A 14,693-nucleotide genomic window follows, 5' to 3' on the forward strand; every position below is an offset into this window, starting at 1 on the left:
CCTCGAACTAGCCAAGGAGCGAGGATGGAGCAAGATTTGGTTCGAGACTGACGCTGGGGATGTTGTCCTACAGCTTGAGAATCAAGCTCGTTGTTTAACTCATTGGCTGTCGGATGGGATTATTACAGACATTCTGAGAGTTAAGAAAGAATTCCAAGAAGTAACTTTTTGTTGGGTCCCTAGAGAAGCCCTAGAGAAGCGAACTTTCTTGCTCATTATGTGAGTAGATGGTGTTTTGATAGTAATTTTGTAGGGTTTGTTCCCCTGGATTCCCTTCCAGAAATCCTTTCGGTTTTTGCCGCCCAGGAGAATGGCCTCCTGGCCAACTCCCTGTTGTAGGCTTTTGGGCCTTTGGGTGTTTTGGTTGCTTTTTTAACCTTTGTACTAAAGCAGCAGCAGCAGCAGCAACAACAACAACAACAACAACGAAAAAAAAAAAAAAATCTAAAATATTTTATCTGAATTGTACGAAATCAAGCTCTCACATTTAATTAATTAAAAAGCGTACGAATAAGATACTGAAACTATGGCATAAAAGCCACATGATTGAAATGCTTCAACTTATTAGAGTTACAACATTAAATCACTTATGGGATTATAAAGACGAAGTACATAATTATGACAAACAACAATCCCAGAGCGTAGGGGATATTGTTTGTTTAGACTAGACTACCATACATGAGATCTGATTATACGCCAACCTTAAGCAATAAAGATGCTAATAATTTCTCCGCCATCAAAAATTTCTACATTGTCCACTGCACCTTGTGTTGATTTAACAAACTGTTTTAGACAGCTCCAGCTGCTGCCATGTCCATATGCCGCTTTTAATGCCAGTTAAAGCAAAAAGCACGCTCATATCTTCAAGGCCGCGCTGGCCTACAGCCTTTCTCGAAACTTTTCAGTGTGTTAACTTCCATAACAAAGAACTGAAAAAGTTGGATCAGCATGACTTGATCAATGAAAGACAGCAACAGTGATGCCCATGAGGCAATGAAGAACGGAAGAAAGTAAAAGACTAAGCTACATTCATCATGAGGATGGGTTGTTCTACTTCAAGCTCCGATATAACTATTAATGAATCCGTCAGTTCAAGGGAGAGGGGTTCTGACTTGGGAACTGGGTTAATAACCTGCAATAGAACCAAAGTGTGTGAGTGATACCTAAGACGCAATTCTGGATTCAGATACATCGACAATATTATACCTTCTTGTTATTTTTCACATAACCTATGGCAACTTCTTGCCGCAGATATGCTCTTTCAGATAGCTCGGCAAATGATGGTGTCTCTCCTTCTTTCATGTAGAGGCTAATATCCTATCACAAGTAAAATATGCAAGTAAATTTATCTTCCTATAATGGATGCATAGATAAGTAATGGTATTACGCAGATTGCTGCTGATTGTCAACCAATTATTCTAGATGGATGCTCCATTTTGAAAGACTTCATAAACTATATCTTATTCTACTCAGTTAATATATTGATTAAAGCTCATATATACCCCATTCATTACTTGAGGTTTAGGTTATTGATGATACATTGTTCATCAGGCCCACACACAGTATTCTCCAAAAGGTCTTATATCATAAGTCATAAAAGGAACGCAATGGCCTAGTCATATCGTTTGTCTACTTTCACAGCTAGGCATCCATTTGGAATCAATAATAAATTATATCCTACAGCTTTAAAATATGAGCAGTAGGCCTTTTTTATACAGATAGATCATCAAAATTTCAAATCCTCTCCTCTCTGCTATTGCCACTTAACCATCACAGCATAACATATCAAGACCCACAGGTGTGATCTCATCACTTCACAGGTAAAGTAATCAGGTTAATCAAATTCTAGTGTCAAGTGAAGCCTTAGCAGGATTATCTCAAGTTATGTGGAAATGTTTTGTTACTAACCAAACTAAAGGGGCCATACTTTGCTTAACTTTGTAACTAAATCAATTAAAATTTCAGAGTTTTCATGCCAAAGGTATTCTCATTCACAATTGCCTTGGTTCTCTTGCCTTGTTCTAGAAAAAGTATGGAAACTGGAGTAACAGGAGATTACCTTCACATATATTTCATCACCCTCTGCATCTAGAATGTCTTTCCACACCTCATTCAGTTCGCTGTTTTCAGCAACTGAGATGAACAAATCAACAATTACTCATTAAGAAATCAACTACATATATAGATTGTGACAGTAAATAGATTACAATTATTTAAGACCTTGAGCTGTCACAAGGCTCATAACTTCCTCTGCTGCAATGTAAGTCAGGGATGGCTTAATTCTTGTAATCTGTAAAGATCGCATGACTATGTAAGAATAATTTAATCTGAAAGTATACATGCAAAGCAACAAAATTTCAGAATAGAAAATTAAGTCTGCTAAAGGAAGAGTACTTGTTTGCCCAGTTTTGAGTCGATGATCTCTGCAACTAGATTTTGTACCTGAGACATTCATCCCATGTTATCTCAATTTTTTTTTTTTTTTTGCTTGTCCAGGTGAAGAGATAGAAATTTGTTTTCACTAATTTGATTATAAACTCAAGTCCGCAGATAAAATATTTGACAAGTGGATTAAAATGCTATTCTATCTTTTAGTACTTGCCTTCACTCCTAGTTTGTCGCAGATATTTTCGGCAAGAAGAAGAGAATATGCAGCGTGCTTGTCTGCCCTGGATGGATCTGAAGAGAGGGTAGTTAAATACAAGGCTACCTCAACCTAATTGAAATATCTTAAGACCAAGAAAAAAGGGGAGAATGCATGCATTGCCACCTCCAAGAAGCCACTCTCTATCTGATATTACAACAACGGAGAGGGGAATATCTTCTTCGTTCAAAGAATTTTGAATATTCATTATGGTTTCCTTCAAGGTATCGTAGTTCATGGGATTTCCAATCTGCAAGATAGGAGAAAAAAAAAAAAAAAAGATGAAGGTCTAGAAGGAGAGCAAAGAAGAAAGACCACAAAACAAAGAACAAAATCAGAGAGGAAGATGAGCTTGATATTACCTTATGGGAAACCTGGATATTTTTTGGTTTGCCTCGACCAGCAACTTTCGTAGCCCTATTTCTGTCATCTAATGGTGCATCTGATAATATTTCCTGGACATATTTATATATATATATATATACATTAAAAAAAATAAACAAATAGGTAGCATCTGCAGTCTAGAAATAGTTTATGCGATAAATGGGACTATTTTCCACTGAAACCCAGTTTTAGCATGTCAAATTCTTTGTGGACAGACACCCACTATATATATTTATATATATATATGAGTTCAGCCAAATTTAGAGTCAAACTAGAATCCAGTCAATGGAAAAATGCTTCCTAACAAAATAGTTGGCACTTTGTAACTAAATTATCTTTAATCAACTAAAATATTACCATTCCTAAGTGACATGATAATCGTCAATTGTACTTAACTCTTCTCCTTGTGTTTCTCAAGTATTTGCCAATTGATTGAATACGTCTAATATCACTGACAACCTTAAAATCACTGAGGACTATATCTCAGTGATAATAACATTGTTTAATCTCTTATACTTGAACTCCAATACTAATTTGCTAGATGATTATCGAGAAAATTTAAGCAACTCAAAGCATACAAAAGACAATATGACCATCAAAAGAATATAAGAGCCTTTACCACCACACTGCCTGGTCCAAGATAATTATCGTATTCTTCAATCATTTCCACAATGTCTGGGCGCCACCCAAGCAAAAGTATGAATTCTTTTGGTCCTAGAGTCCAATCTGAAGCCTGCGTTCATAATTTTCAATTTTTCAGACAACCAAATCTTTCAAGCCATGGTGCCACAGTCTGCTTTCAGAAACTATAGCCTAGTGAAGCTGTACCTTGGAACCAGATTTTATGGGACGCTGCACAATATTTTCAAGTCGTGTTTTCTTCAATTCCAAGGCATGACTAGGAGTTTCACCATTCCTTTCTAGGACTTCAAAGTTCTGAAAGGAATCACTTATTTTGTTTGAATAAGGAATCTGTGGTTTCTTTCTCTTGTGAATAGGGGCAATGAACAATACCTGCATGGTATTTTAAACAATGGTCAAGAGTAAGTTCATAATTTTGCACCATCTTCTTAAGTGCCCAGTATCTCATAAGATGAAGACAAATTTCTTGCCAAAGAGGTTTTCATAGGGGCACTTTGATACATCTAAGATTAAGGAGATCACTATATTAATTAGAAGTTGAATGGGAAACTTCACATTGATTACAAGCTTCAAGTCCTTTAGTATATCCAGTCAGGCTCTGAAGTTGAACTCTGTTTTCCTCCTTATTTTTGTCAACTAGGATACTTACAGTACAATTTGCAAATTAAATTGTCTCGTTGTGAAAAATGAGATTGAAAGTGCACTCAGAAATTTGATCACACATTGGGGTCCAGAAACATTTTATACATATAAATTTAAAGAGAATGATATATCTGGATCCAATTCCACAAGCTATAAGACTTCTCTAATTTACAGATTTTACTAAAAACAAAGTTGATACGGACTATATAAAGAGTTCAACATACTTTGTCATTTTGCTGCAAGATTTCCTCATCACTGGGGTGGAAGTATATCTTCCCATTCCTATAGATGCCACATACAACTGCCTGAAAGATATCCAAACAAATAGTCCAAATAAGCAAACCCTACCAATTGTTCTTTACTACAACATTACATTTTTGAAGAAGTTGTTACCTCTTGAAAACCACGTCGAAATTGCCTATATTTCATTCCTGCTAGATTCGGAAAATTGCACAGATTAAAGACATTTTCTGCAATGAGAATAAATTAGCAATAATTAGTATTTCAAGAAGATGGAAAGAATATGTAAACTAAACATATTGAATTTGTTCTCAACAGCTGGATCCCAGAATACTACTGGTATTACTATAACCTAGATTAGGTAGAACTACCATGTTATCATCCCAGAACTGAATGGGGAGATACTACTGATCTAACAATGGAACCAGCCCATTGTCAAAATGCTTATTAGAAATCAAAATCAACCAAAATGTTTCTGGGATGAAAATTTTGAGTTCCGATGCATAGAAATGTTGGGTCCACAGACTGAGAATCATTTACAGAAATCTATGGTAGGAAAAAGATGACCCATTTTGATATGATGACAGAATTTAATAAAGAGATTGGTGCCAATAAAAAAGTAATTCATTGAGATGGATCTTGTTTAGCACAAGATGGTTTTAGAGTATCATAAGGTACTTCGATAGTTAAGCAAGTGTCTGTAAATCTTTACGAGTCCCTTCTGACGAGAGCACTGAACAAATAGTTTTGATGCAACATTTTCTACAGGCTGTACTTTCAATCCTGAGATTGACTTCAAAAGATCACATGTATTGGGACTCGAAACCTGCATTTTAGACAGGAAAGCTTCAACTTGATTTTGTGCACAGAAAATCTTACTACACAGTTCTAAGAAGAAATTTTATGTGGCATACCTCAACAATAGTAGGAACAGATTCCATCTCAGAAATAGGTTGAAGAGCTAGTACAGATAAAAAAGCATCTGTATCAACTTCATACCTAATCAAAAGAAAATATGAAATCAAACTCTTGGGCAAAACAAAAATGCAATGTTTGCTAATGCTCATAGATCATATCAGCATAATCAGAATTTGACCAATAATAAAAATTTGATGCAACCTTGCATACTTTAAGATGAATAGATGATTTCCAGAATAGAATGAAATTCACTTTTAGAAAAGGAAAAAACAGTCAGAAAACTTAAGAAAGTTACTTCTTAGCCACTCAGTTTCTTACCGATCTCCCTTTGTTGGCAGTATAATGATGGAACGTGCCTTACTGGAAGCAGCTCTTTCATATGATTTTGTTAAGTTAAGACTACAACTGTAACCAAAAAAAAACTCATATTAAAATTGAGCAACTTAAGCTAAAAGAACTATGTTAAGAACAATTAAAATCTGTAGAATGTTAGAAAATTGGTCCAGATAAATAATTATATCTGTCTCCTTGGGGACTACCCAATGGTAAAGTCACTATTTCTCAAGCAATGACCCTAAGTTCCAATCCCCTCACTCCCAATTTAACATGTCCAAAACAAAAAAGATAAATAACTATACATTTGATTATTATTCAAACTTCAGTTTTTTAAAGGTAATTTTGAAATGGAGAAGTTTATTAAATTTTAGTATGCAGTGCCCATGAAATCTTTTAGAGAAAAAAATAAAAAATAAAAAACCAAACACACACACAATATATGTAAAGCTAATGGTAGGGAGCTCCTGTCCAGAGAAAAACAAAGTTTATCCAGTAAAATAATATGTTAAAAGATTAGGCAGCTATAATGACTATCACCAAAATCATGAAGATCTCCAGCCAAGAGAAATAACAGCCAATGAAGAAACTCTTTTCACAGTTCAAAAATACAGAAAAGTGGATGTTTACAATGGTACAATTGTAATTAGCAGATAAGAAATTACCTAGTGCTCCTACCTCTTTGTCAGAATATCAATATGGTTAAGATCTTTGGCAATATTTTCAGCTATCTTGTCAATCTGCTTCCTTGGAAGATCGGACATAAGAAGAATTCTCTGTCTCCTAAACACAAACACATGCAGATTCACAGAAGCCCGTAAGTTAAACCACACAATAATGAAGGGAAATTATGATGGCAGTACAAGAACAAATTACCTAGCTGTAGCAGTACCTAAGCGGACAGCAAATTCATGATACTTGTTTAATTGCTTTAGTATGAAAGGCAGATGACTGTTGACTCCACAAATAATTATATGATCGCTCTCTAGGACTTGCATTTGTGCTCCTTCTCTGAGTTTTTGCATATTGTTCTGTCCAAATGACAGTCAAAAGGTTGAGATGTATTTGAATGATTTATACCAGTGTGTCATTACAGAGCTTACCCTAAACTGTTCTGTCATTGTGCTCAAAAGGCGAGAGTAAAACAATATGCCCCATATAGCAAGAACAAAGCCAATAACACGTTCAACACGTGTTCTTTGCTGCATGTCACCACATAGAAATACTCTTTTAGAAGCAGTACGTATCATATATAATCATCCAAGCATAGAATGAAATATCATGAGAAATTATCCAAAATATTAATTGAAATGGCAACAACACACCTTTAAATGAGTAGATGATGAACAAAGACATGCCCAAGCCTCCCATAAGCAGTCCTCCAGAGATTGTGTGTCATTCCTGTTTTGTTTAAGAAACATACCCAGATGAGCAAACAACCATGTGGGCCAATGCAATAAGAATAAACTATTCCAAGAGACTAAACCAAATTACCAAGAGAAACTAGAATGAATTGCTCAACTGAACAATTTAAGGGGAGAAAAGAATCCTTTACTCTAAGTCTATACTTGAAATAAACAAACAAGATAAATTATATAAATGAAATCATAGGGGTATTCAGTGTTACATTACTCAAGGAACCATTGTTGCAAGAGAATGCCCATGTCAATAACATGTATTCTAGTTAACTAATTAAAAAATCAACTAAAATCCTAGATTACACCAACAATCAACTAATAACTATAACTATGTTAACTGATATAGTAATAAACGAAAGTACAATATAATATTCTCTAAAGACCTAAAATTATAACAAAATTAACAACTAGAACCAACTCAGCCAAAAGGCTGGGATCCATGCTAACATTTATATGAGACACGATAAAAAGAAGATAGTTGGTCTGGGTGGGTACAAGATTTTTATGTGGGTAATTTAGAACACTATCTTCTTGCTTTCTCCCCCTTCGGTCTACTAGAACCTAAGGAAGAAAGGAGATAAAAAGACTTAGAATTATGGCTGCCCAGTAAAAACTATTAAACCACATGCCATATGAACACAAAAGTTACTACAATTTCTTTTCAAAACGATAAGTTACCTGAACTTGAAGAACAGGAAACCACCAATTACGACAAATGAGAAGCATGCTGCAAGAAGCACTACTAAGAACCTACAAAAACATTCACAAGATGATTTAGCAAGGTAAGAACATAAAAGGAAAATATCAGTTTTCATGAACTATCTCCAAGATTTTACCAATTTAATGTAACATCTATGGTCATTACAAAGTTGACAGCTGTAATATGCCAAAAGCATGCTGACTAACATAATAGAGAGACAAATGAAAGGGTCAATATATGTACAAAAGTCTAAGAAATAGCATTTCTTTGAAGCTTTCTACTGCATTACTGAAGCACTTACATCCAGAGAATTAAGAGTTTCAAAACTACACTATTTTCTAAACCTTCCCCAACAAGTGGGTATGATATTAAATTCATGAATAAGAATGCTCTTCTTGATCTCAAAATGCATACATTTTGCTCCCATTACTTGAGAAGCTGCTAAGTTGGTCAGGATCCAAAAATTGAGCAGGAACAAAAGAATTTAAGTACACGGAAAAATATAAGTAACTAAATATAAAGTTCCACAGGAAACTCTAATAGCATGAAACATAACCATATAATTAAAAATCTAAGCCGCTACGCTTTTATTTCCAAGTTCCAATATAAGATTGATATATGAAGTAAATCATTTACGCAACTGTCGCGTCATTTTGATGAAATAACACTAGTTTGGGTTTGTAACTATCCGATACCACAATATTCAGAAGTTAAAATGAAAAATAGCAGCTTTGTAAAACAACTACAAGAACCAGCATTAGACTTGTCACTGGAAGATGCAAGATCATGAACTATAATGAAGGAAGTCGTATATATCACTTACGTGGCAACATTTCTCTCAAGTTGTATGTTAAATAGGTAGAGCAGCCTTGCAAAGCTCCACCGAATATCTTGAAAAGAAGGTAAAGACACATCCAGTTTAAGAGGCGTGGATTTGTTCAAGGAATTTGAAATAGAAGCAAAAGGCAAGCTTGATGCACCAAAGGACTGAACCACACACGGAAGTACTTCTTGTATCATCTTTGTGAAAGAACTAATAATATTTAACTTTGTCAGTCTAAGCAGAAGATATGACAACATAGATGCCATCATAATTTGAGATTGGTGACCCTGCACACATAGAAATTATATCGAGAGCTTTAGTACAATTACTACTATCAGAAGCAAAGCATGAATCAGAAGTATTAAGTTATATATCATACACAGCTCTAATTGCATGAAGTTCAGGATATAACAAGTTGGATAAATTTTGATGGTAGAACTCTTTGGTAACAAAGAGCATCAAAGAGGATTCAGATTATACAAAATTCATTGCCATAATATACGTAAATTAAATCTGAAGAAACCTAAAGGACCAGAGAAAGAGCGGTGCGAGTTTCTATTCCTATGTCAGAGCAACCCAAAAGATAAAGGATCTTAACAGTTCTAAATATAATCGAAAAGATACCCAAGTCAATAATGAATATAGAAGCTCAAAAGAATGTAATAATTAATGAATGACAGACTTCAACACACATTTCACGGAAAGTTGTCTTCTTACAATTAGAAACCTGATGAATCAATTTTGCGAAAACAAATATTTAAAACAGTTATACAAATTTCCATGCCACTCTCATAAGCAGGGCACATACAGTGATGTTATGACATGAATTCATAGTTATATCATTTTGCCTATTTTAGACTTAATGCATCCTAGCAGAACTAAAGACATGCTTATAAGTGCTTTTCTTCTGTTTTCAACATTCTTGATTCACACCTGAGGGCTACTACCCTGGTCTATCTTGAAGAATCTGGCAGTCAAACTATCTGCAGCATTTATATTCATAGTGGAAACTAAACCATTCCCTCTCCTTTGAGATCTGACCTCCGATTTTCCTGCAGAGAGATTTTCAAAGTTTACAGAAAACATTAACAAAAGTAAATATTTTATGCTCACTAATGAAGCACCAACAGCATTTAAAGCCAATTTATACACACACACATTGATGCACGGCACGAGTTAGTTATTTATACACACAATGATAGTACTTCCAACATTATACCGACATAAAGTAACAATGGTGGTCCACATTGCAGCATTCTTCAGCATCAGACATTTGTCCAACAACAGATTGTCAAGTAATATTAACCACCATAGTCAAACGTTATATTGTGAATCAAAGTAATGAAAAATAGAAAAGAGAGAAAGTACAACTCCTGCTCCATAACATAAATTTCAAAGCAAAAACAATATATAAGGCTTGAAAATGGGTAATGTAGCTCTATAGACAGAGAAAAATGACCAGGAAATAGCATCAGTAAGCAATTATCAAAACCTAATAAAAGCTCAAAAGAGGATCAGAATTCTTTTTTTTTTTTTTTTCCTTCCCTCTGGTTGTAAATGCAGAATTGAGATCCCAGAGGATTGGAAAAAAACTATCAAATACGATCATCTCTATTAGAATCTTGACATCATCCTCAGCAAACGAATATGATGGGAAGATGAGGCACCAATCATGGCATAATAACATATTATTTAACATAGTGTAACCGTTAAGATTAGAATGAGCTCCCTGATTAAACTTCTCTAACTAAGAACAACCAGCCTACACAAAACCACGATAATGGAGGCAGCCAAATTCCAGGAAATTGTTGAAGATAAGTTTGAATCTTAATCATGTGCTATTTAGAAACAGAGACAAACAATTTATACTTTTTCAATGTAATGAAATTATCAATAACCTGTACTTTCTGTTATAGATTTACGCATGCTTGAGGCTGATGATTTAACACACCAAAATTGGCATGGCATTGATTGCCTGAAAAGAAACAAAGATTATTTCAAATGGAGCACTAACTTTAAAAAACTAATAAATAAATAAAAAATCCGGATAACTTAACTTCACATACAACAAAAATTCTCTTTCTACATATATCGATATCTTCAATAATATATTCCTTTTTCTTTTTCTTTTTCTTCCTTTTTTTTTTTTTTATGGCAAAAAAAAATGTTATTTTTTCATCAATTCGATAGCTAATTGAGAATAAAAACAAAAATAATAAAGTAAAAAGTAAAAAGTAAAAAGGTTGAACATCTTTCATTTTTTTATTTTTTTTATTATTATTTTTTTAATCTTGTGGAAGCCATTTTCAGGACTAGAAAATCCATGATTATGATCCATCAAAGTCTTACATAAAAGGTAAAACTTAGTATCTAGCTGCACGGAGCTAAATTAAAGATTAAACACATTCAGAAATGTTATATTGAATACAATGCCATAAATATTCAACTCAAAAAAGTTTAACACAGCGCCAGAAACACATTTGTCGATAAAATATACATAAAAAAGCGTTGAATATGTATATATAAAAGAAGAATAAAAAAAATAATTAATAAAAATAACTATTTGATAAGGCAAAGAAAAATAGAGAGAAGAGAAAACCTGTATCTCTTTGAAGAAGAAAGCGGTTTGAGTGCATGAAATCGAGGTGGAGGGAAAATCCATGGCTGAGAGCTCTGAAACTGACTCAAAAGCATCTTCTTCTCTGCTTCTCACTCTGTCTCTCTCTCTCTCTCTCTCTTTGAAACTCTTCTCTTTTAACTTAGCGAGATTGCAATATTTAATTTAACAAAGAAATTAGGAGAGACGAGTGAGAAAACTGTGATTGCAAAATGTTTTTGTTTTGTTTTTTGTTTTTTGTTTTTTAATTGTATTTTTGTATAGAAAGAAACAAAATTAGAGAGCAAGAACTACGGGGAAAGTTAGTGCCAGGGAAAGAGAAACCAAAAAAAAAATATCCGAGCTTTCATTTTCGTTCGATGCTTACATACATATATATATATATATATATATATGTAGAGGAGCTTTCATTAATCAGAAAAAAGGATAAAAAAATCAACTCAACTTACTGTTTACACTCAGACCGTGGGGTCCACTGTCCACCTCACCCTACTGTCCAGTGCTTCCCCATTGTTTGTAATTTGTATGGTGTTGGAAGGATTTCAAAGACTTTTTATTTTTATTTTTCTTTTATTCCAAATTTTATTTTCAACCCCTTTAAGATTATCCAAATTCGTAATTTCCCACACTTTTTTAATTTTTATATATACTTTAACGAAATTTTCATTCTAAAATGGTAGTTTAATAGGAAGAGGTTTATTTAATTTTATGATGAAAAATTTCGACTTGTTATTTATGAAATCTTTTTTTTATATATATATATTTCAGCCAAGGAGAAAAAAATAATTTTTTGCATCAGATAGACTAAAATAAACAAAAATAAATAAATAAAAACAATATCCAAGCTTGCATCACGTGACTGATTTCATTAGATTTGCAGGAATGCCCACGTGATTATCGTTGCCTCCTAAATTTGATTTATTTAGGTAAATGATTACTAAATTTGATTCCCTACTTCAATATTGTGCCAAAGTATCAAAAACAGATGCCCAGCTTTTTCTTTTCTTTACACGAGTATTGAGTAAAGTTACAAATTACCCCCAAAAAAAAAAAAAAGAAAAAAATATTTTTAAAGTAAGAATCACCAAAATAGTAAAGAGATTCTAGAAGAGAACACGTAGAAACGTCGTCGTATAGTGGGTAAAGTTGCGATCCAGCTTCTACTTATGGATGGTGGTCGTCTAAAATTGTAAAAGAAGTTTAAAAAAAAAAAAAACCCAACAACATGGATACCAAAAAGCAATTGTTATATTTCCGTTTGGTACAAAAAAGCAGTGGATTGTACAAAGCAAGTGGTCCTGCTTATGAGAGATGGTTTTGAGATTTGCGATGGCCCACAATAATTCTATATTTTATAGTACAGCTGGGTGACGTTTTTGCTGATCCTTAATTTTCAAAAGACAACAGAAAAGTATGTGTCAGCAATGAGCTCCACCTATAAATAAATAAATAAATATATATATATATATATGAATATGTATGTATTTTTCACTAATCTTGATTGGTTTTAAAATTCAAATCTACTATTATGATTCTTGAATGAACTTGCAAATCAAATATAAAAAGCTCCAACATACTACTTCATAGGTTTGTATTACCAATTTTTTTTTTTTTTTGAATTGGATGGGATTTGTGGAAGAACTCATGTGTGAGAACTTTTACAATTTTATTCATATATTAAAATGAAATGATAAAATACAAATCTTATAGAAATTATTTATTAAATTTGGGATGACTTTAATAAAGGAGAAAAATAATTAGATTTGAGAAAGATAGTGAAATTTGTTATTGTATTAAAAAAATTAAAGAATATATTATTAATAAAAGTTATATATATATATATATACACATATTACATACAATTACGTAGATGACAATTGACAAGTAATATAATTAAAGTTTTATTCTAATATTTGAATGTTTTTATTGTTTATTATTTTTTGGATTTGTCATCCCAACATGATGAAATGTATTATTGAGTCCACGGACCACCTCCAGAATTTTCATATCCACAAACATATCCTTCTGTTTCAGCTTATCATTTTGTCTTTGTGTCTATTGAACGTCTTTTTTGATAAAATAAATAAATCACTGAAGAATGAATTTTAGAAAAATAATATATAATTCTAGTAGATAATTATCAATGTTGTGGATCATGGCCTTGACCTTACAGAAATGGGTAAAAAATTATTATGCAATAAATCATACGATAAACACTGAGGATAAACAAAAACACAGGGCGAGTCAAAAGTGGTATTGGAAAAACAAAAAAAAAGCATCTCTCATAATGCTTTCAATAAAAAATTATTTTTTCCTAACAACTAGGGATAAAAATAAAATAAAAAGAACATCAATTTTCTCCTTTCTCTAATATATTAATAATTACAATAGAAAACTGCCTGGCTTCAAAACAAAATTTCGGAAAAAAACAAAGTAGAAAATAAACAAAATTTTCCTTAGGGTCACGGGTTTTATGATAGGAGGAAGATATAGAAAAGTGTAATATGGGGCAAAAGAAACATAGTGCGGCATTTAATTCAGAAATTGGGCGGACCACAAACGTCGAATAAGACTTTTCATTTGTGTGTGTATATATATATATATATATATATGTGTGTATAAACGTGCCCAAACAGCAAATGGTCCATTTCATTGTACCGAGAAAGGAAAAGAAGCAGTGGTCCAATAAGAAATAGGCAGTAGCAAGTACTAACTCCGGGTTTTATATATGTTTGGGAAAGTGTAGGAAAAAATAAATAAAAAGATTTAAATGCATTATAAAAGTAACTTTGTTTATTTATTTTTTTGCTACAACTATAAAAATAACTTTATATTACTTGTTCTATTTGTATTTCATATTTTTTTTGGTCTACTTTTTTGTACATATCATAATGATTAATAGTTCAGTAAATTTAAGTGTAACATTAGGTAGACATCCACCAAACCATAGTCGTTAGATGTACAAATCTGACAAAGAACAGATATGAGAATCTTCCTAGCTAAAGCTTTAATTCACTCTCTTATAAAAGTTCTAAGGTAATGGAATCAGTCAACTACCTTTCTTTCATTGCTTATTTACTCACTCTCCACCCTCTTTTTTTTTTTTTTTTTCCTCTTCCACTTTACAATGCAATGCTTATCTTAGAATAAATTTTGCATTAATCATTCTCAAGATAGATTAGGCATTTATTTACTACTTTTTCAAGGATCATATCATTTTATATTAACCACTTGTAATGTCAACCTTGGTTTGACTAACTACCAACTTTTTCATTAACTTATTGCTCAATACCTTTAAGTCTGATTGGATAAGCTCATAAACCCCTAATTTT

The 14,693-nt window shown here is 32.8% G+C and overlaps 1 protein-coding gene across 3 annotated transcripts; it reads right to left on the reverse strand.

Moving 5' to 3' along the window:
• Nucleotides 1–463: 463 nt before the first annotated feature.
• Nucleotides 464–11,668, reverse strand: LOC107406899 (putative ion channel POLLUX-like 2). 3 transcript variants are annotated; one of them, XM_048477626.2, is made up of 24 exons: nt 11,344–11,668; nt 10,649–10,719; nt 9,678–9,796; nt 8,745–9,031; nt 7,900–7,971; nt 7,129–7,204; nt 6,907–7,005; nt 6,680–6,834; nt 6,482–6,586; nt 5,789–5,875; nt 5,467–5,551; nt 5,231–5,378; nt 4,706–4,782; nt 4,537–4,617; nt 3,857–4,042; nt 3,648–3,761; nt 3,007–3,099; nt 2,771–2,894; nt 2,603–2,679; nt 2,395–2,442; nt 2,221–2,290; nt 2,060–2,133; nt 1,207–1,317; nt 464–1,132 (listed from the first exon to the last, which is right to left on the reverse strand). In XM_048477626.2, exons 1-24 carry the CDS (start codon nt 11,436–11,438, stop codon nt 1,019–1,021), a joined length of 2,568 nt encoding a protein of 855 aa, XP_048333583.2. In that variant the 5' UTR covers nt 11,439–11,668; the 3' UTR covers nt 464–1,018. The 3 variants fall into 3 exon arrangements, with proteins under 3 accessions (XP_048333583.2, XP_015869605.3, XP_048333584.2); XM_016014119.4 differs by having other exon boundaries at nt 10,643–10,719; nt 11,344–11,667; XM_048477627.2 differs by lacking the exon at nt 10,649–10,719.
• Between the last annotated feature and the right edge of the window lie 3,025 nt (nt 11,669–14,693).

The sequence above is a fragment of the Ziziphus jujuba genome, chromosome 3, assembly GCF_031755915.1.
Source record: "Ziziphus jujuba cultivar Dongzao chromosome 3, ASM3175591v1".
Taxonomy (NCBI): Eukaryota; Viridiplantae; Streptophyta; class Magnoliopsida; order Rosales; family Rhamnaceae; genus Ziziphus; species Ziziphus jujuba.